At 43.4% G+C, this 22,893-nt stretch overlaps 1 protein-coding gene across 2 annotated transcripts in view; it reads right to left on the bottom strand.

Moving 5' to 3' along the window:
* Nucleotides 1-8,518: 8,518 nt before the first annotated feature.
* The window catches only part of Lrig2 (leucine rich repeats and immunoglobulin like domains 2), a 54,940-nt gene continuing 40,565 nt past the window's right edge, over nucleotides 8,519-22,893 (bottom strand). Inside the window, exons 13-18 of one of the 2 annotated variants that reach the window (XM_042692281.1) lie at nucleotides 21,788-22,108; nucleotides 19,978-20,259; nucleotides 17,309-17,758; nucleotides 16,559-16,708; nucleotides 12,595-12,885; nucleotides 8,519-9,261 (exon numbers count right to left, since the gene is read on the bottom strand). In XM_042692281.1, coding sequence (XP_042548215.1) covers nucleotides 9,074-9,261; nucleotides 12,595-12,885; nucleotides 16,559-16,708; nucleotides 17,309-17,758; nucleotides 19,978-20,259; nucleotides 21,788-22,108 — 1,682 coding nt within the window. In that variant the 3' untranslated portion in view covers nucleotides 8,519-9,073. Of the gene's footprint in view, nucleotides 9,262-12,594; nucleotides 12,886-16,558; nucleotides 16,709-17,004; nucleotides 17,104-17,308; nucleotides 17,759-19,977; nucleotides 20,260-21,787; nucleotides 22,109-22,893 lie in introns of those variants that run through there. The other variant, XM_042692282.1, reaches the window with a different exon arrangement.

The following is a 22,893-nucleotide window of genomic DNA, read 5'->3' as shown; positions in this document are numbered from 1 at the left end:
CCCAGAGTTCAGGCCCCACGACCGGACCAAAAAAAAAAAAATTGCTTACTTTTGAAAAAAAAAGCTTATGAAGTGGAGATCTCCTGAATTGGTCTGCTGACTCCTGTAAGCAGAAGGAGCGGACCCACAGTGGGTGAGTTGGGCCTCGGTTAGGAGGCCTTTTGGTCAGTTCTGCCCCAACACCGAACCGACCCACGCCCCACAATTCTCACGGTGGGGTTCCAAGGACCCCCCCCCCACACACACACAAGAGAATCTGGGACGTCTCCCAGTTCCTCTAGGGTTGTGGTGCAAGTGCGTCTGCTTCGACAACCCTTTACACAATACCAATTGGGGCGGCCATCCTCACAAAGGAAAATGAAAGTAAAACAGACAGACGAACAACAGTACAAGACAAATTAACAAAGACAATTGACAGCGTTGTTTTCTTACCTTCGGAGTCTGAGGTCTCTGGGGTCTTTGGGGGGATCCAGGATGAGCCCCCACTAATAAGTTGTGCCAAGTCGCAGGACCCCACCAAGACCACCGAGAGTCAGATGATCCGAAATGCAAAAGCAAGATCCAGATTTTATTTAGATGGGCTGCAGCTCGGGCCTCGTCCTACACTCCAACATAGTGGAGCCTAGGAGGAGACCCCCAAGCTAAGGATTTGCAGGGCTTATAAAGGCACACAACCAGGTAACCCTTCAGGGAGCTCACTGGAAACTGATGAAAGTGAACTATGTAATTCACAAGGGGCGGGGGGGGGGGGGGGAATAGGAGGGATGGGAGGGAGGACACTGTACAAAAGGAAATGTACTCACTACCTGACTCGTGATTGCAATCCCTCTGTAATCACCTTTATATTTTTTTATTTTTTTTGGGTCCAGTTGTGGGGCCTGAACTCTGGGCCTGAGCGCTGTCCCTCTGCTCTTCAGCTCAAGGCTAGCGCTCTACCACTTGAGCCACAGCGCCACTTCCGGCTTCTTTTTTTTGCTTATGTGGTGCTGAGGAATCGAACCCAGGGCCTCATGCATGCAAGGCAAGCGCTCTACCACTGAGCCACCTTCCCAGCTCCGTGTAATCACCTTTATAATAACAGTAAATGTAAAAAAAAGGAATAACCATTTGAATTATTTTCTTGATGAAGTCTTTCCTGGGAGTTAACCACTATAATGCCGGGTGCTGTAGTCCTGGCTACTGTGAGGCTGAGCACCAGCCTTGAATGGAAAGGATTAAGCAAGAGCACAAAGCCTTGAGTTCAAGCTCCAGTGCCAACACAACACAAAAGACATAAAATAATGCGGGCCCCAGCTGGCCACAAGGAACTGCCTATCCTTACCTGACCAGCTGTCTGCGGAAGGCTGGCAGCCCCACCTCTCCAGGTGACCCTCACATGGATGGAAAATTGGGGTAGGAGGAATTGAGCTGCTTCTTTTACTGGATGCTGGGAGTGGGGAAGGATAAACTAAGAGGAAAACATCTGTTTCATGGGGAAATAAAGGAAACAGATATTCCAAAAGCCACACCTTGCTGTCAAGAGCTTCTAAAAAAAAAATTCTATGCTGTTCTTAAATCCTTTGACCATTCTGGGACCATTTCACCAAGAAGTCTCACATCATATCAAACTCTAATTACATACATTGAAGAGACAAAGCAGCCATCTCTCTTGGAAAACCCCTATCCTGGACAGAGGGAAGTAATGAACACACTCTGAGAACAGTTCCTAATTCACGGCAGCCTAAGGCAGAAGTAAGATGTGATGGCACCTTCAAATTTCTCCTTACCTCTCTGGGCACTGAGGTCCTCTGGATCTGGGGAACCATACATTTTGCAGGAGAAACAGGAGACCAAGGCTTCTAGTGGTGGAAGCAAGCCGGTACTGCTGGAGGAACAGGCCCAAAGACAGCCTTCAGCCAACATGCCTGGCCTTCCCTCAGACCGGCAATTTATTATGTGGGTCTCTCTCTAGGAGTCAAAAGTTCTCAACAGGGCTGGGAAGGTAGCTCAGTGGTAGAGTGCTTGCCTTGCATGCATGAGGCCCTGGGTTCGATTCCTCAGCACCACATACAGAAAAAATTGGAAGTGGCGCTGTGGCTCAAGTGGTACAGAGCTTACCTTGAGCTGAAGAGCTGAGGGATAGCGCCCAGGCCCAGAGTTCAGGTCCCACAACCGGCAGGAAAAAAAAAAAGTTCTTAACATTGCTGGCACCTGTGGCTCATGCTTGTAATCCTAGCAACTCAGGAGGCTGAGATCTGGGGATTAAGACAAATCCTAGGCTCTTAACCAGCAAAAAGCTTAAGCTGTGGCTCAGATGGTAGAGCTAAAGGATATCGGGATCAGTCCCTGAGTTCAAGCTCCAGTACCACCCCCCTCCTTGCCACAGTTCTCAACATCACACGAGTTAAATTCAAGGTGAATTTTATTTATTCAGTGCATCTGTGTCATTGCTGAGATACCCTGTTCCATGCATGAAGAACAGATCCAGTGAGCAGCAATGACCCACGCCAGGAAGAGCTTCTTCCTCACACGAGCCACTCACACAGAGAACATACATGCTCAACGCATCTCAGGAACTGGCTCCAAAAAATAAGTAACTCAAGCTAGTCTACCACTGCCAACCGTAACCATGTCTCCAGTGTTTTCAAGACTGAGGAGTTTGGTGGCTTTGATGGAGCATTTTAGAAGAGACAAAATGAAACTACTCACACTCGGGATTCTATGGACAGAATCAAAATCTGGTTTCTCCTTGAAAGGAGAAAAAAAAAGCTCACTTGAGTGCTTCAAGTGTCCTGCCTGCTTCTCTGCCCCTGACACACTTGTTTACACCAGGACTTCCTGCTTTTGGCCAAGCTTGGCTCAGAGTTGCAGATGTCTTTGAAATTCTAGAGGCCCAGGGATGGGTCAGTGGCAAGGCTGCCAGCAGCATGCTCATGTCTTCTCTCCTCAGACCTCAGACGGAATCACCCACAGTACCTTCCACCATTTGCACAACCATCCTGACCTGTACAAATCTGAACACAGGCTAGTTGCATAACCTGAGACAATTTATTGTGTGTATTGACACAAGGGCTTGAACTCAGGACCTAGCACTGTCCCCTAGCTTTTTCACTCAAGACTGGTATGCTTGAGCCAGCTCCACTTCTGGCTTTTTTGGTGGTTCCCTGAAGTCTCATGAGTTTTTCTGTCTAGGCTGGCTTTGAACTGTGATTGTCAGAGCTCAGGGTCCTGAGATGTAGGATTACAGATGTGGGTCACCAGGGTTCAGCACAAGTCAATACATCTGGGGAAAAAATACCAAAACCAAAACTAGCCTGCTGGGGTTGTTGATTTAGTTTGCCAGATCTGCCAAAAACATTCTATAGCCTGGGTGGCTTCAACTCTCCCTCTCCCCAGAGTTCTGGAAGCAAGGAGTCCTGGGTACTGTGTGAACTGGTCTGGCTGGCAGGGGCCACCTTCTCCACCTGCCCATGTGCTCGGCCATCTTCCCTGTACCCCACGTCTGCTGTGCAAGCCTCTCTTCTTAGAAGGCAACAGTCAGACCAGCTCAACTTAGTTACCTCTTTAGAGTGTGTTAGTAATGTTACTTCTCAAGAGTATTCAAGTTCTAAGAACTCTTTTAGAAGCCAGAAATATTCCCTTTTCCATGAAATATGACTAACATTTTGAAGTAGGCACCAACATGATTTTGAGGATAGGGGAGGGAAACACAAGTCAGCCAAAAAAAATAAATAAAAGCTTGTTAGTGACAAAATGTGACAAAAATCTCACTTCCCTTAAAGAAAGAAGTTGTGGTTTGAGGTCATGATGTAATTTCAGCTCCTGGTTCTCTACTAGTTATGCAAACTTGGGCGTTTTATCATCAGTAGTTTTAGGTTTCCATGCTCATTTATTTTATGAAAAACAAAACCATAGTGTTTGTTTCGTTCTGTATTTTACTTTATACGAGAACACAAATGGCAGTCCTATTTTCCCATAAGCAATTTAGAGAAAGTTAACTTACAGAGAAGTGCCTTCTGATTAAAATGTTCACGCTGGAACCATTCTGTATTCCTGAGCTAGAAAGTATCAGAAAACCCCTGTGTCCCAGTTAGGAAATCCGGATTCAAATTCTGACTTGTCCAAAAGCTTTAACACCAGAGATGTATTAATTACACTGAGTTAGTTTCCTTAACTACAAAATACACTGATTAAAATTATAACCAATGCTAAGATTTTTATTGTGATTCAAGCAAAATAATGTCTATGGAAAGGAGCTCATAAGGAATAAAATGCAGATGGACACAAGACTGGAATTACGAGCTGTCTTCAAAGAATTGGCTTTTGTGAAGGGGTCAGCCCCCTGAGTTGGCAGGGTTATAAAGTTATATACGGACATTCAAGTGTCAGTGCAACATTTGTCAAGTTAAAATAATGTTGCCTTTGGGCTCATCTCTGTGCAAAAAATACCATGACTCCCTCCTCATGAAGCATGAAGTACCTTCGTTTCTGGGCGTCTCCCAAGACTGCACTACAAGGACATCCAGAACACATAGTGGTGTCCCAGCGCTTGGTCCAGGGCACAGCCGGTCACAGCTCAAGTCTCCTATCACTCAGCAAGAACTAGAGAGCAGTTCTTCTAGTTTTAGTTTGCTCCACTCTTTGAAGATTCTCTCAAAAGGATGCAAACTCACACAGGAAGACAGGAGACCATATGTAAGCTTTATTGAGACATTACAGTAGACAGACAAGTGGACGAATACACACCCTATAATCTACATTCTTCTGGATGATGCAGAGAAGGGACAAGCTGAACAGCCTGGCCTCTACTTCCCTTTGGACATGGTTAATACTGGGGTTTTTCAGACTGACATACTCTAGGAAGGAAAAAAGTGGAACCAAAGGAAAGTAGAGGGTGGGCAGTAACCCTTCCCATGAATGAAGAGATCGCAATGCGTAGCTAAGAGCCCTTACCGACCTGCAGGTCAATTTGTTTCAAAACTGTTCCTGATGGTAAAAGATCACTTTCCTCCTTATACCCCTAAAAGGCAGAGACAAGTCAAGTGTTTCTTCTTCACCTGGGCTATCAGAACCTCTGTGAAGCAACATACAATCCCGACAATGGGTCCAGATATTAACTCTTGAAATACAAGGCCTAGGTCACACACACACCCTTTTCTCTTTCTCATCTCCCACAAATCTAGATTCTCAGAAAAACTCCAGATGATTCTTGTATTGATTTCAGACGTTGTTTTATGACCAGTGCATAATCTATTCCTTAATTCACAACTTGTTACTTCTGTCAGTGAACCAGGAAATTGTCCAAAAAAGAGAAAAATAGAATCAAGGCTGTTGTTGATTTTGATTACATTCCCAAAAAGTAGTTTAGGTAGAAGGTAGAGAGCATACCTGTCAAAGTTGAATAAATACCACATAATCAAAAAAGTTACTCTCAGGTTGCCAAATAAATAAATAAAAATCCTTAGCTCAACCTTGTAAGGTCTAATGGTTTCCCCAATTATACCTATAATCTTTGCATGGAAAAAGCAAAGTGAGAAGACATGTTAGTCAAAATGACGGCAAACCTAGAGCTTTGGACACAACTCAAGGGACCGGCATATGCCTGGCCTCAAAGAAGCCTTGGGTTCAACACTCAGCACCTGGGGAGTGGTGGGGGGATATCTATCAATTCGATCTCACTCAGCACCTGGGGAGTGGTGGGGGGATATCTATCAATTTTATCTGTTCCGTTGTTTGGCATTTCTGTGGATAGAATTACCAGAAAAGGCCATATTATCACAGTGAGGTAAAATATTAAGTATAAAAATAAACACCATAATTATAATCCATCCCAACTAGTCCCATAGATCAGCAAACACAAGGCTGAAAATATCAAACAGTAGAAAAGGGAGAGCTACAATAGAATACGGGCTTTGAATTTTTTTCAAATTATAGTAATGCCATTTATGTTAATAATTTTAGATTTCTTTGGAAGAATAAGCCCATAAATTCATGTCTTCAGTCATGAACATAGGCCAAAGCTCTTTGTCGAGTCAGTCTTTTTATGCTGCCGGTCTTGGGGTTTGAACTCAGGGCCTCGAGCTCTTGTTTAGCTTTTTTGGTCAAGACCAGTGCTCTACCACTTGAGCCACACCTCTACTTCCAGCATTTTACTAGTTAGTAGGAGATGACAGTCTCAATGGACTTTTCTGTCCCTGCTGGTTTCAAACTAAGATTCTCAGACCTCAGCCTCCTGAGTATAGGATTATAGGCCACAAAATCTCTTTGATATTAGTAGCAGATAATTATCTAGCTTCTGTACCTTTCTCCCAAAAGGTTGATTACTCCAATTATTAGATCAATGTAATTGATAGCTAATAGTTATTGAGTGTATACTCACCGCCCGATAGGTGACTCCTGTCATCTATAAGATAACCTCGCAGCAGACTTCTATCAACACCCTTTTCACAGGCAAATGTATTTAAATGTTGTTTCTTTTGCATTCCCTTGGTGGGCAATGTGCAGGCACTCATTTTGGGCACAAAGGCTGCGTCACAGATAGGCTTATATAAAGCATGCTGAGGTGGATGTTAGGGGCAACTGAGGTTTGGATACTCCTTTCTTATTTGGGTCATCAGTTTGTACCAGAGCACTTACAAATCACCAGGTGCAGAGCCAATGGCTTAGCTATAGATCCAGTTAGGGGTGGAGCCCAATGAAAATGCATTTTCTCCTTACAGGGAGACTTGGAAAATCAGTATAAGAGGTGCACAAATCAAGAGAATGTATGTACTGAAGTGTAACCGAGTATTTAATTTCATTTCATTTTGCCTTACTCTGCATATGTCCCCGATTACCTTAGCACTGGCAAGCGTTGTACTACTAATAAGCCCCCAGAGTCCCATTAAGTAAAGGGTACCCTTGGTCAAATGTGTATGCACATTTGAAAAGGAATTCCTTTTTCTAGGATTATTATTAACAATGTAAGACCAGAGAGGTAGGCTCTTCTCATATAAACTGATTCCCGACTAGCCATTCCTACAAGTGAGGGTTATCTGGGAAGGGGTTTTAGCCATCTAGGTGATGTAATGTGGGAGCACACACACGCCTCTGGCCAGAGGACCTCTGTCAGCAGGGATGGATGCAGGTGCTAAAGCACTGGTTCACAGCCTGTTTTCTGCCAGGGTGTGATGTCTGGTAGAACGCCTACTTCCTTCTGCACACAGGAAAACCTGCCTGACCATGTGCAAGCAGGGCTGAGTGCACCATCAGGGGCCCGCCTCTCAGCTGATTCCAGGGCTATGGTGCCGTGTGCCACTACCACCGACACTCGGACCTGCTGCTCTAGGGAGCAGTGGCCAGTGTTTCTTAGACCACGGCTTCTGCTATGGAGGAAATAAATCCGGCTCAAGTTAGAGCGAGCACCACTCTCATTCTCGGCTAACATATACTTGGTGAAAGCGGCTTTTTATGAAAGTAGCATAATCCTCTGACTCTGGAGGAAACTGCACATTCATAGAACGTTTCAGCTGGAGAGGGCTTTAGAGCATCTAGCAAAATGCTTCATTTCATAAATGAGAAAGATGGGGCCTAAGGAAGTAAAAGAACTCACCCTGCCATGTGCCAGATCAAAGGCATAGGCAAACTGTTATATGTAAGAAATTCAAAGTAAAAATGGACAGAAACTGACAGTTCAAAGATGACACAGAGAGTGCAGCAGTATTAACAGCCAAAGAAGTACTGACATACATGGAGAAAAACCTCAGGATTAAATGTAAGTATGAAATCCAGCTAAGCTCTCTGACAGAAAGCTGAGAAACTGTGAGAACTTAAATCCTGAAAAATGCATGAAGACTTACAAACAGATCTTTATGTCTAAGAGACTGCAGTTGTCTAGTAACTAATGTTCAATTTAGAGGACAGAACTAACAGTAGCCTATGTGAGGAAATCGGAAAGCACAAAGAAAGAACATTAGTCCATTATACTTCGTTAGGGTTAAGTTCTATGCTTACATAAAGCTCTTTGCTATCAAAAGTCAAAAAAAAAACTCTGTGGCTTAAACAATCAGTTATACAACACAAGGGTCACTCCCAAGCTTTCTAGTACAGGTAGGAGTTTCTGTACATTCCTCTATTCCTAAGAGCATTCTTCCTTTCCCAAGATGTCTGCCCATCAGAAGACTACAAGAAACAGGAGAAACCCAGAAAGGAAGCGAATCTTTGGTTTCCTTGTCAGGGAAGTCCTTTGCTGAAGGAACTGTCTCCACACAGGTCTTCTGTGCTCACTCTGCTGGGACAAGGCTGCAGGCTGGGAAAGAGCAAGACATTTTAGGCTAGAAAGGGAGTGTTCAGGCACTTGTCAGAGGTTGGAAAATGATGGCACATGTGAACCATCAGCCATGCACAAAGTGGTCAGAGACACCACTTCTCAACAAGCATGTTTTTAGAACTCATTATGTTTTACAAAACCTGTGATCTGAGAAGCTGATGTCAATATAACTAGACGTGGTAGTTTTGGCATATCAAAAGTATTTACATCTCAGCTAACACACAAGGCCAATGAATAGAAAAATTATTTATAAATGCACATATATTTACAATAGCATCCCTAGGCAATAGGGAATACAAAACCTTTGACCTGGTATCAACTGGTCAAACCTGGGATTCTTGCTGCAGACCTTGAATATCAAAGCCTTGTCTGAACTGTCTGCTTAAAACCTCTCAACAATTCCAGTCACACTCGCCTTCGAGAGGGCTCCCAAGTTATTTTTGTTTCTCGGAAGGCAAAGAGAACATCAAAGTAGAAGTGTTTTCTCAGGATCCTTCTAGAACTGGGACAAGCAGCAATGGGGCTCTTTCTGGTGGGCAATGCACACCTGGGCACACCCCAGGAGCCACCAGGAAGCACATTTGCCCGAATACTCCTCTTTGATCCATGTATCCACCAGCCACTCCCTCCCTTCATCAGGAATAAGCCCGCACAACGGCCAGACCTACACTGTGTGGTCAGAAACAAAGGTAAGACCAGCGCTGACCTTGGGGTTCCTTCCGGACGCAGAGGTAGTAAATACAAAACTAATTAAAGTTTCTGACCCTTCTCTTCCTGGAGAGGGCTTCAAGTGCCCTCACAACCATCTTGAATGGCTCGAGTCCTACTGAAATCGTGTAACCTGTGGGCCAGCATGGAGGATGAACAGTCAGGGACCCTCTCCGCCAGACCCTCCTTTGGATGAGGCTGAGGGGAGGAGAGAGAAGGTAGACCTAGTTCTCTGTTTATGTTCCACAGAGGCCGCTGCGCTGTTCCTGAGAACAAAGAACAAGAATTATCAGTGGTTATTATGATTTCAGATTTCATTTTCTAAAAGCTAATGGACTTTTAACCCAATCTTCAAAGAAATAACACCTGATATCCCTGAGTTAACGGCAATGAGATCAAAGGCACACCTGCCACAATTAAAAACAAAAACAAACTTTAAAATATCTTATCCACAGTTAAAATAAAATGAAATAAAAACTGAAACCATTCTTTATCAAATCCATTAACCTGAAACTATGTGTATTTCATGTTCTTCGTTATAAGTCAGTAGATTTGCTGCTTTGAAACTTAAGAACTCTTCACAAAAAGAAAATGACTATAGAGACATATTGTCATGAAAATTCCATGATACACATTTTGTAAATAAACAATCATTTCTTCTAAATTCTAGTATGTAAGAACCAAACAATTAGTAACAAATAAAAAGCACCTATATTATATCAGATTATCTGAACTTTGGTTTTAAAAAAATGCATCTTCATTTATTTACCAGAGTGATGAGCTCTTTTCCAAAGGACTGCTTACTGAGTTATGTTAACTTTATAGCTCTAATTAATCTGAGAAATAAACACCCACAAATAAAAATGAAATCAATGTAAAAAGTAAGTAGGTTTTTGAAGTCTTGATATGCACAGGAATAACTTGAGGGTTTTATTAGAATGTAGACTCAGATTCATTAGGTCTGGGGTGGGATTATGAATGCATTTCTTTTTGGCAGTATTGGGTATGAACTCAGCAGGCACTCAATCACTTGGCCACACCTCTAGTCTTTCTTTTGCTTTTTTTTTTTTGTCCATCATGGGGCTTGAACTCTTGGCCTGGGCACCATCCCTCAGCTCTTCAGCTCAAGGCGAGCAAATCTACCACTTGACCCACAGTGCCACTTCCGGTTTTCTGGTGGTTAACTGGAGATAAGAGTCTCAATGGACTTTCCTGCCAGAGCTGGCTTTGAACCTCGATCCTCAGATCTCAGCTTCCTGAATAGCTACAATTATAGGCATGAGCCACTGCCACCCAGCTTGCTTTAGTTATTTTTCATACAGGATCTCACATTTTTTTGCCTGAATGGGTCCTTGGATCACAATTCTCTTACCTACGCTTCCTGTCTAGCTGAGACACAGATGTGTGCCACCACGTCTGACTTAACTGTGTTGAGATGGAGTCTCACTAAGTTTTTGCCTGCCTGGCCTAGAACTTCAGTTATCCTGATCTCTGCCTACCAAGCGCTGGGATTACAGGGGTGAGCTGCCTGCCCATGACTGCAATGCAAACACGCTCTAAGGTAATGCTCAAACCTAGCCCACACCTTTAAACAGCGAGAGCAAAAGCACTGAGGTAAAGAGGAGACAATCACCCAACTACTCTTATTTGCTGATCTACTTTCCTTCAGACTAGAATGAGAATTAAGTCATCCAAGAAAGCGTTGCATTATACTTTGGTTCTTTTTTTTTTTTTGGGTCTGGTCATGGGGCCTGAACTCTGGGCCTGGGCGCTGTCCCTCTGCTCTTCAGCTCAAGGCTAGCGCTCTACCACTTGAGCCACAGCGCCACTTCCGGCTTTTTTCTTTTTTTTGCTTATGTGGTGCTGAGGAATCAAACCCAGGGCCTCATGCATGCAAGACAAGCGCTCTACCACTGAGCCACCTTCCCAGCCCACTTTGGTTCTTCTTAAGTCTTTAACTCTTCTAGGAAGTGGAAAGATGGATTTAATGATGGTAAATTGCTTTCATGGACCCTGAATATAAAGAGGTTAACTTCATCGGGGTTTAGTGGCTTATGCCTAAACTCCTGGCTACTCAGGAGGCTGAGTCTGGGAGCACTGTGGTTTGAGGCCAGCCCAGGCAGAAAAAAACCCTCCTCAACTCACAGTGGGGACATCCTAAGCCATGTGGGAGGCGGCAACGGGGTGGATTATGGCTCCAGGCCAGCCTGTGCAAAGTCTGTAAGACCCCATCTTCACAGAGGGCAGCTGGACACAGGGCCTGTGCCTGTGCCCAACACTAATTCAAAGTTTAAAGGCCACCCACGTGGGAAGGAAGACCACCTCAAAAATAACCACTGGAGAAAGGGTTGGAAGCACAGCTCAGGTGGTAGAGTGCTTGCCTAAGAAGCCCAAGTTCCCAAGTTCAAACCTTCGTACTGCCCTAATCTACCTAAAAAAAGAGACTGACTTCACTAGCAGTACTTTTCTCTGACCTATATTTTCTTTAGAACTCTTCCAAGTTGGTCTCTTAAGAACAACAGAGCACATCTTAAGTCTTGTGTTAATCACTTATTGCTGCTAAGTACCACCATACTCTTTACCTTCCTCTGAAAACCTGTAATTCTTACCCTCTGGCTTATTTTCCATGCTCTGATATACCAGGAAATAACAGCCAAAAAAAGCCTAGACAGTCGGGCTGGGAATGTGGCCTAGTGGTGGAGTGCTTGCCTAGCATGCAGGAAGCCCTGGGTTCAATTCCTCAGTACCACATACACAGAAAAGGCCAGAAGTGGCACTGTGGCTCAAGTGGTAGAAGGCTAACCTTGAGCAAAAGCTCAAGGACAGCACCCAGGCCCTGAGTTCAAGCCCCAGGACTGACCAAAAAAAAAAAAAAGCCTCGACAGTCAGAAGACAAGTTCAATAGGACCCTTGGCCTGACACTCTGAGTGACCACCATTTGTATATACAGTACTTCTTCCCCTGGCTCATATAAGTCACAACCTCAAAACTGTCCTTCCACTGAGTCCCAACCATATTTCATAAAAGAAAGAGAACACCTGCCAAACGATGCCAGGTGCCACTGGCACACCTGTGACCCAGTGACTGAGAGGGTCCGACCCAGAGGACAGTGTTCTGAAGACAGGTCAGGCAGAAAAGCTCTCAAGACTCCATCTCCAGTCAACCAGAAAAGAGTGGCACAGAAGCAAAATGCCAGACTGAGCCGTGAGACCTGAACAAGGACTGGAGATCCTGAGTTCACGCCTTGGTCCTCATGCATACATGCACAAACAGGTCAGATACAACAGGAACCGAAGAGAACATCTCCAAGTCTTCTCAGTCAAAAACTTCACCAAATATGACCAGATGATGTCATGAGCATTTCAAATCTCAATTATTTAAAGACAGGAGATAAGTGTCATCTCTACAAGAGCTATTCTTGTCCCACAGGTGAAGATGTCCTAACTCAAAGATGTGAGTTCAGTTAGCAGTGGTGATTTCTCTAGTCATACCAATTCACTTGCTTCCTCTCAAATGAGAGTACTTCCCAGACAAAGGAGGGAATCTCCTAGGTAGAAGTAAAAGCAAGCAAACAAAAGAATTAGGAAAGCCTGTGTTACCATTGCTCATCTGCACGGAGGGAAGTTTCTTCTCATTCATCCTTTCGTGGTTGGTGGGAAAGGCAGCCTGCTCTCTGTCTATGGATGGTATCAGGCTCTCCAGGGCAGGGACCTCTTGGGGAGGAAGTGACAGGAATATCTCCTTGGGCATCTGCACCATGAGGCTGGAGAGAGAGTGGTCCAGAACGTCTTCCTCAGCAACGAAGGAATAGGGACAGTATTCGCGGTTCCTTGCATAGATGTTGGCGTTGTCGTAACAATCTGAGCATATTACCCGGGTACCAGGGACACCTGAGGACCACATAAGAAAGAACCACAACGTGTTTCTATTATGGACTGTGGTTGCCAGTCAACACAGGTTTTCTTATGCACTTACTGACCAGTGCAGTGAAGTTCAAGTCTGTGGATCAAGGAACTGTGAATGAGCTGTGAATGAACTTGTGCCATCCTCACATACCTTTATGAAGTTGGTACTGCTGCCCAACCCTCATTCTACACTGGGCATGACCACCAGACAGAGGAATACCTTGACTGAAGGAGATACTGCCAGAGGAAGGGCTACAATACTCAGGTTGATGTTCTAGAGCCCAGGCTCTCAAGTACTAGGGCAAAACATCTCTGTCCAGCTTGGAGGGGCCAAACTCAGATCAAGAGACCGTAGGCAGGGCTGGCACTGAGCTATAAGACATCTGCTTGGCCAAGCAGACTAAAGCGGAGAATGGAGAGTGGTGACTGTGCTTCATGAGATGTGGTATGTGCTTCATGAGATGTGGTATGTTTTGAGTCAAGAAGCAACACCTCTGCTAAAAATACCCCTAGTCAAGAATCCAGCTGGACGATGTGTGGGTGACTTGAAAACAAAAGGGAATGACTGTGTTAAAGAAAAAGTCACTCATCATCAAGCAACAGAACTTCTAAACAGGAGACAAACCCAGTACTAGGGAGGCTGAGACAGGAGGAGGGCAAGTCTGAAGCCAGCTTGAGCAATATAGTGAGTAACATTTCTCACAGATTTCAAAGATAATCTATTAAAATTCAGATATTTTCCTTTTCCTTTGAAAAGCTAAAAGACTAAAGACATCTCTGAAGAGCAAATCATTTGTACTGCATTTGATGTACAAGGATGTGTTGAAAATATCTGTAACAATCTTGGAGGAAATGCTGAATGGAGTATTGTTTCTTTGTTTTAAAATGAGCAAACCAGCCAGGTACAGTGGTACATGCCTATAATCCCAACACTCAGAGGGAGCAGGCAGGCAAGTCAAGAGTTTGAGGCTGGACTATCTATACAGCAAGACCCTATCTCAAAAACAAAACCAAAATAAAGAACAAACTAAAGTCTTAAGTAACTTGCTCTTGGTCACAAAGCTAGAAAGAGAACTAGTTAGCAATCAAATTGACCTTCCCATGTGAGGCAGGAGAAGCAGGGAAGGGTGAGAGATAGTACTGAAAACATTTTTCACATCTCTGATGGTCTCTGTTTTATTTAAATTTTACATAGCTCCACGTGCAGAAAACTAAAAGTGGACCCCAGTCTATCACCATGCACCAACATCAATTCAAAACGGATCAAAGACCTTAACATCAAACATGAATCTCTGAAACTACTGCAGGACACAGTAGGAGAGACACTTGAACTTATAGGCACAGGCAGGAACTTCCTGAACAGAGTCCCAGGGTCACAACAAATTGGAGAGAGACTTGACAAATGGGACTACCTTAAAATAAAGTTTAGCTATAGCAACCAAGCTAGAAAGACAACCAACTAACTGGGAAAAAATATTTACCAGCAATATATCAGACAAGAGGTTAATATCCAGTATATACAGGGAACTCAAGAAACGAATCCCTACCAAACCTAAGAAACCAATTACTAAATGGGCAAGTGAACTACAGAGAGACTTCTCAGAAGAAGAGATAAAAATGGCAAAGAAACACATGAGGAAATGTTTACCATCCCTGGTTGTAAAGGAAATGCAAATAAAGACAACCCTGAGATACCACCTTACCCCAGTCAAGAATGGCCCACATCCTCAAGTCAGCCAACGACACATATTGGAGGGGATGCAGAGAAAGAGAAACCCTATTACACTGCTGGTGGGAATGTACACTTATACGAACACTTTGGAAAGCAGTCTGGATGGTCCTCAGAAAGCTAAGTATTGATCTCCCTTATGACCCAGTCATACTACTTCTTGCATCAATCCTGAAAAACAGGAACCAGTATACAAGGACACATGTACCTCCATGTTTATTGCAGCACTGTTCACAATAGCTAGGATATGGAAACAACCCAGATGTCCCACCACAGATGAATGGATCAAAAACTTGTGGTATCTATACACAATGGAATATTATGCAGTCATTAGAAAGGACAAAATTTTTAATGACATTTTCAGGGAAATGGATGGAGCTAGAAGAAATCGTGTTGAGTGAGGTAAGCTAAGAAGAGCAAAGAGCCAAACAGCACATGGTCTCCCTGATAAGTCCAAAACGTAAGGTGATGCTACAAAATTAACAAGGCTTAAAAACAAAGGACTTTTACTCATCTGGTTGAATCACTACTAAATAACCCCATGCTACTGATCACATATATGGTATATATGTGCACACTGGAGGGAAACCAGGAAGACGACACAGAACTAGAGGGAATCAGGGAAAAACATACAACAGCAGGACCCATCATCTGTACTGGACTTTGATCAAAATGAACTAAGCAACTCAATGGCAGAGGGAACGAGTGGGAAAGAGGGAACAGGTGATGCTATGCAAAACAAAAGAAATGTACGTATCACCCAATGTGGAAGAAATAACTGTATTGCAAAGCTCATAGAACTCATAAATGTTATAGACAATTTGCCACATGAAAGTTAGAATGTGTTTGTGACTTTAACTAAGCATCACTATCCCACAATACTGTGAAATTTAGGAAACTATGTAATCACTTAGTCACAATAAAGAATGTGAAAAAACAAAAGATAACTCTTAGTGAACATTCCCCCTATGCCAGACACTGTTCGAACAGTTGTATGTGCTAACTCATTCTACACATAATTCACAAGGTAGCTAGAGGAACAATGAAGGTGACTGACTGAAGATCTTGACTGAAATTACTCAGCCAGTAAGTAGGAAACGAAGAATCTAAAGCAGAAACTAGTCCACTGAGAACCAGTAGCTTATGCCCATAATCCTAAAATACTCAAGAGGCTGAGACCTGAGTATCATGGTTTGAAGCCAGACCAGTAACACAAATCCAAGAGACAATGTCTCAATTAACCAGCAAAAAGCCAGAAGTGGAGGTGTGGCTCAAGTTGTAGAATCCCAGCCTTAAGTGAAAAAGCTCCAGGAAAACAAGAACCCTTGAGTTCAAACACCAGCTGTGCACAAAAAATAAAAGTCTAATACTATGTTGAAAATGAACTTTACAACTTTGGTGGTGGGGAGGGAGAAGTTGGGGAGATTGGGGAGGGAAGGGATAATAGGGGAAAAACAAAGGCAGGGCAACAATGCTTGACAGGAAATGTACTCATTACCTTACTCATGTAACTGTAACCTCTCTGTACAGTATTTTTACAATAAAAAAGTATTTAAAAAAAAAGAAAAAAAAACTTTACATAGCTACTTATCAGCAGGGGAATTAAATGTCCCTTAGATATGATCTTAAGGATGCTTATATCCTAAAAAAGAAGAGATTTTTGAAAATAATTCCTAGACCCTCCCCTTCCTTCCCTAAGAGAGATTTAGGAGCTTTGGCTCTGTATTCAATCTATAACAAATCATGTACTTCTCCTTACTATATCGTTTTCTTAAGACTTTAGTCAAATTTGCATCTATTTTGCGTGAGGCTAGGTATTTTTCACTAGGTCTCTCACTGTAAAAATACTGGCATAGGTTAATGGAGAAAGTACACACTGAGAAATACAATGGAATAGGGTGAAACTGTAACGAACTAGAAAATCCTTACCGTCAGTGCTTTTATGTACAAACCCATTGGCAGGAGGCATGAGCTGCTGGTGACTGCCAGCCTCAGAGCTGCTGTAGCCTTCCTGGGGTTCCGACAGTGTTCCTTGGGAGGACAAGTAGCTGGGAATGTCTGCAGGCAGATTGAGTTCCTCTGGAAAAGACATCATTTAGTCTCAAAGTTAGGCAGTTGAAGCCAACATGAAAAAGACAATTTTACAAATTTGTATTTGGCCAGGAAAAGGTACAGACTTGAGACCCCAATAGTTCTTTATACTTTTTCTAAGACTAGATTTTACTAGACTTTGTCTTCAAGTTTCACTTTAGAAGTACAGTGAGGGCTGGGTTTAGCATCATGGCATATGCTTGCCTAGCATGTGCAGACCCACACACCTCCCCACGCCGAATCCCCCACCCTGACCCCAAAAAAGGGAAAAACTAAAACCTGACCTCCAGTCACTTTCTCAATCTATCTTGCTGGGTATCTTCTCATCTTAGGGAGAACACTGTTCCTTATAGCAAAAGTATGATGGGACTGAACCACATGCACTAAAAAAGATGAATTTATAGCACATTTATAAACACATTTTTTGGGAGAGGGAAGGGGTTTGCAAAGTTTTAAAATTACTCCCCCAAAGAGGTTCTGTCATATCAAGGAAGTGAACATTTTACCAGGAAACCCCCTGAGATGTCATGAGACACTGCACCACAGGACCCCAGTTCAAGCCAAAGGTGGCCACTGGGCACTACTCACCTGTGTTTGTGATGCTATAGTCTTCGTTCTTCCTCCTCATGTGGTAAATAACAATGACCCAGATCACGGAGGTGCCCACCACGCAGCACACCACAACAATGATGACAATGCCAACTGTGGTCCAGCCATCATCTTCATGCCCAAGGCTGTTCTGAGAAGAGTCACAATTGAGGGACGAAATGACATTTAGGTAAATATGGCCGCGTTCTGTCCCAAGGGTGTTAGACATAATGCAGGTATATTTCCCAGCGTCCTCTTGCCCAGCGTCTACAATGATGAGAAGTTGGTTGGCCGCGGCAAAGAAGTGTCGTTCGGTGACCAGCAGTGGCCCATCGTCTTTCGTCCAGTTGAGGCGAGGGGCCGGGCTCCCTCCAGCTATGCACTGTAACACCGCTGTCTCACCTCGGGTCACTGTTTTATCCTCCAGAGGACGAATGAATGAAGGTGTTTCTAAGAGGAAGGAAGGAAGCAAAACAAATCAACTTAAGACAACTTTATTCTTGAAATCCTACTGAATGACATTGCTGAAGGTGTGGTGGTATGTGCAGTTCTGTATACTCATGGGACAATTAGGAGTTAATATTTCATTTTTAAAAAGTCTCAAAAAAGGGCTGGGAAGGTGGCTCAGTGGTAGAGTGCTTGCCCCTCATGCATGAGGCCCTGGGTTCTATTCCTCAGCACCACACAAGCAGAATAAAAGCCGAAAGTGACATTGTGGCTCAAGTGGTAGAGCACTAGCCTTGAGCTGAATGAAGAGCTGAGGGACAGCACCCAGGCCCAAAGTTCAGGCCCCACAATCTACATCTGAGTTGGATATCCACACCTGTAATCCCAGACACACATGAGGCTAAAACAGTCTTGACAACTAACCAAGATCCTGTCTAAAACCAAAGTGAAAAAGGATGAGGATCTCAGAGCTGTAGCAGAATACTTGCATAGCATGCATGAGATCCTGGGTTCAATCCCCAGTACACTCCCTCAAAAAGCAAAAAAAATATCTAAATCTGGGGCTGCAAGTACATTTTAATGGTACAACATTTGCCCAAGATAAATAAGGCTTTGTTCATGATTCCCAGCACTGTGTAAACAAAACAAAACCATAAATCTTGTCTCAATAATTTAGTAACTCAATAAATTTTTAAAAAGGAAATGTGAGCCGGGCGCTGGTGGCTCACGCCTGTAATCCTAGCTACTCAGGAGGCTGAGATCTGAGGATGGCGGTTCAAAGCCAGCCAGGGCAGGAGAGACCGTGAGACTCCTATCTCCAATAAACCACCAGAAAACCGGAAGTGGCGCTGTAGCTCAAGTGGTAGAGCGCTCGCCTTGAGCTGAAGAGCTGAGGGACAGCGCCCAGGCCCAGAGTTCAAGCCCCATGACCGACAAAAAAAAAAAAAAAAGGAAATGTGAAAATCTACCAGAAAAATGACTATGATAGTAGCTACATGGTATTTTTATGAAGACTTTATATACTACAATATTAAATGCAATAGACAGAATATGTTTAAAATCTTGAATGGTTTTTGAGAGACTTAATTTTTTGTAACATTTTTAAATAACAAGCCTTTTTCCCCAAGGCCTTATGCATGCTAGGGAAATGATCTATCACCTGAGCTGTGCTCCTAGCAAACATTTGATGGTGCTGTCCTTTTTTAGTCAGGATCTTGTTAAGTAGCCTAGGCTAGAATTAAACTGCCTCCACAATTTGAGTAACAAACTTTAACAAAATAATAAAGCAAAACCCCTGGCATCTAGGGAAATAAAGAATCGATAAGCAGAATTTGCCTTGGATATGAGTTCCAAGAAAATAATTTTAATAAGAGTGAGAGAGACAAGAAGCAAGCAAGCAAGCAAGCAAGCAGAGAGGGAGGGAGGAAAGGAGGGAGAGAGGGAGGGAAGAAAAGAAGGAAGGAAGGGAGGGAGAGAAGGAGGGAGGGAGAGAGAGGGAGGAAGGCAGGGAGGGAGGGAGGAAGGCAGGGATGGAGGGAGGGAGGCAGGGAGGGAGGACGTAAGATATTTTAGCTTGAAAAAAATGGCTAGGCGCCAGTCTCCTGCCTGTACTCCTAGCTACTCAGGAGGCTGAGATCTGAGGATTTGGGGTGGAAGCCAGCCTTGACAGGACAGTTCCCAAGCAGGGCAGACAGGAGACTCTTATCTCCAATTAACCACTCAAAAATAAACTGGAAGGAAAGAAAGAAAGAAAAGAAAGCAAAGACAAGACATTTTAACAGAACATAAGATTCTGACAAGCACACTGAAGGGGAAACAGAAAAATCTAATCAGAAGACAGGTTTTTAAATATTAAATTATTTAACTAGGAAAAATAGTTTTCCTAGGTTCTCTACAAAGCACTGTAAAATGATTAGGATACTTCTCAGAAAAAAAAAAGTAAACTCATTGAATAGAAAAAAAAAACAAATGAAGTAGAAATCTTGTAAATGGAGACTTAAAAGATAAAGTGATCAAGAGATCTGAATTCTGGGCAAAGATCTGTAACTGACCTATAACATCTCCTAGGTTTAAGTTATCTGACTCACTAACTTCCAAAGCAGAGAGAATCGTGTTAATGACAAAATTAAGAAGGTAAGAATCACAACCAAAATCTCAAAACTGTGTTTTAATTTTAAGCCCAAGAGTAGTTCTCAAAAGCCCAAACAGAGCAGGGAACGCACCTAACACTGTCAGCGAGGCATTGGCTGAGAGGCCTCCTGCTATGTTCTGTGCCATACAGCTGTAGATGCCCATGTCTTCTATCTTCACATTGGCAATGAAGAAAACATCGTCCTCAGGCATGACGTGCATGCGTCTTTCTCGGGCTGCAGGGAAGTCAGTACCACCATCCTTCTGCCAGGAGATCTGAGGGGCAGGGTGTCCCTCGGCAGCACATTCTAGTCTGGCCATGGCACCAGTGCGAATAGTTAAATCCATTGGCATCTTCAGAAAAGTTGGCATCTCTGTTCCGAAAAAAAAAAGAAGATCAAGAGAAAGTAGGTAGGGGGCAAGAGAGACAGACAGACAGACAGAGGAATCCAATAGGCAAAACAGCAACTACTGTGACGTCCCATTCTATTGCGAAGACATGCTCTCTGGATTGATAGTGAAGACAGCTTTACTTTTTTGTTGTTGATGTTGGTTGTGGGGCTTGACCTTGGGGCCCAAGCTCTGTCCTTGAGCTCTTTTGACCAAGGCTGGCACTCTACCACTATGAGTCAAAGAGCTACTCTTAGTTTTCTGGTGATTCATTAGAGATAAAGAGTCTCATGGACTTTCTTGCCCAGGCTGGCTTTGAACCATGATCCTCAGATTTCAGCCTCCTGAGTAGCTAGGATTACAGGCATGAGCCACCAGCACCTGGCCCTAAATTCCCTATATACTCCCTCACTTAAGAACCCAACAATACTTTCTAAACTAGCAACAGTTGTCAAGAGAACTCCATATTTTTAATTTTGTTATGCTTTAAAAACATTCAAAAACAAAGCAGCAAGATGGAAGTATAACTTTTGGCTGCACAAAGTCTAAAATGTATTTATATAATCTGATAGGCAAAAGAAATCAGATAATTTTGAAGAGGATTTTTTGGTTTCAGCAAAAAGACTCCTCATTTAAGAAATGATCCTTACAGGTGGATCCATTGCAACAATGAGATGTACAAGTCGTTATGTGGAAAAACGAACTTTACTACTTTGGTGGGGGGGGGGGGGGGGGGAGAATTGGGTAGGGGGCAGGGGGAGGATGGGATGGGAAGGGAAACAGAGGAGGCTACAATGCTTGATAAGAAATGTACTCGGGCTGGGAAGGTGGCTCAGTGGTAGAGCGCTTGCCTTGCATGCATGAGGCCCTGGGTTCGATTCCTCAGCACCACATAAACAAAAAGAAAATAATCCGGAAGTGGTGCTGTGGCTCAAGTGGTAGATTGCTAGCCTTGAGCTGAAGAGCTAAGGGACAGCGCCCAGGCCCAGAGTTCAAGCCCCACGACCGGACCCCCCCCCCCAAAAAAAAAGAAATGATCCTATGGGGACTGAATACGTGGTTTAGGTGGTGGAGTGCCAACCAATGAGTTAAAGTGTCAGCTACCAAGTTTGAGTCCCAGTCTCAGACAGAAAAAAAAGACTATGTAGCTACATTTGAGAAAATAATAATGACCACTGGACCCAGAAATATCTTAAGTATTCTCAGACAGTAGAATCTCTGTGAACAGCATTAGAAATGAATTTCATAGTTTTCACAGGTTTTGGAGAGAAAACTGAAAATTTCAAAAGCACAGATCAAGTGGAATTAACTCATTTCCTAGGGCAATGGACTGTATCCTTCAACCAAAGATCCATTTACTTGAGGGTAAATCAGCTAAATCCCAAAATCACACCTCAGTCTTTGTCAAGACATTAAGATTCTTCCTCAAAATTTTCTTGATCAAGAAATTTAAAAACTGGACATGAAAAACCCTTCTAAAGTCAAGAAAAAAAAATCAATCTAACTCCTTACCATTTATAGTCAGTTTAGCTTTCTGAGAGTAATTGGAGCCAAAGTGATTAGTAACAATGCACTGGTATCTTCCTTCCTCTGTGAAGTTCACCCCAAGAAGATGCAAGACGCTGGTGTACTCCAGAGCTTCCCCAGCTTGCTGCTGATAGCGCACAAAATTCTCCACGTCCGCATCACACAGGATCTCACCGTCCTTGCGCCACATAACAGACATGGGTGAGTCGCTGCTGCTCACTGCGGCACAGGTCAGCGTCACGTTAACGCCCCTTAGGGCGACTGTGGTTTCGGGATGCGTTCTTATCTGTGGCTTGAGAAAATCATCTGAGAGAAAACCCCAACAGGCAGCCAGGTCAGGGACTTACTTTTGCTTTATGTTCAACTGTAAAGACTGTAAAACTATAAATTCTGTTTATATAGTGAGTAGCATATTGAAGCAGAAAGATATACTAGAAGTAGAGTCTAATGCCCTTGTTTAAAGTCCAGAAAAGTCAAACAGCTTGCTTCAAGACACTGCATTGAGGCAGAACCTAATCTTAAGATGCAGCTTTTTTTCCCTACTGTCCTCACTGCTGTCTTGCTTAGAATGCTTTTTTTTGGGGGGGGGGGGGGGTGGGTGGGTAGAGTGGGTCATGGGGCTTGAACTCTGGTCCTGGGCGCTGTCCTGAGCTTCTTTGGCTTGAGGCTAGCACTCTATCCTTGGGCCACAGCACCACTTCTGGTTTTTGAGTAGTTAATTGGAGAGCACTCTACCACTGAGCCACCTTCCAGCCCCAAGCAGCATGGTTTAACAACTACTTATATAGCATTTACACTGAGATTATAAGCAACCTAGACATAACCTAAGTATCCAGGAGAATGTACATGGGTTATCTATAATACAACATTCTTTATATAAGAAACCTGAGCATCTGTGAGGTCTGGTATCCATAGAGGGTCCTGGAACCAGCCTTCTGTGGATACTGAGGGACAACTGTACTACATAAAGCTAAGAATCAGTCATCACACACTACACTTGAAAGGACATTTAAGTATCAGCAGTTTAGATATGTTCCTAAAAGGTTAAGTGCTAGAACAAAAGCCACCTTTGTCCATGACTCCCATAACCT

Source organism: Dipodomys spectabilis, unplaced genomic scaffold (genome assembly GCF_019054845.1).
Source record: "Dipodomys spectabilis isolate Male_0828 unplaced genomic scaffold, ASM1905484v1 ptg000148l, whole genome shotgun sequence".
NCBI lineage: Eukaryota > Metazoa > Chordata > Mammalia > Rodentia > Heteromyidae > Dipodomys > Dipodomys spectabilis.
The sequence above is the reverse complement of the archived record's forward strand: the minus strand, read 5'-3'. Positions and strand labels throughout refer to the sequence as shown.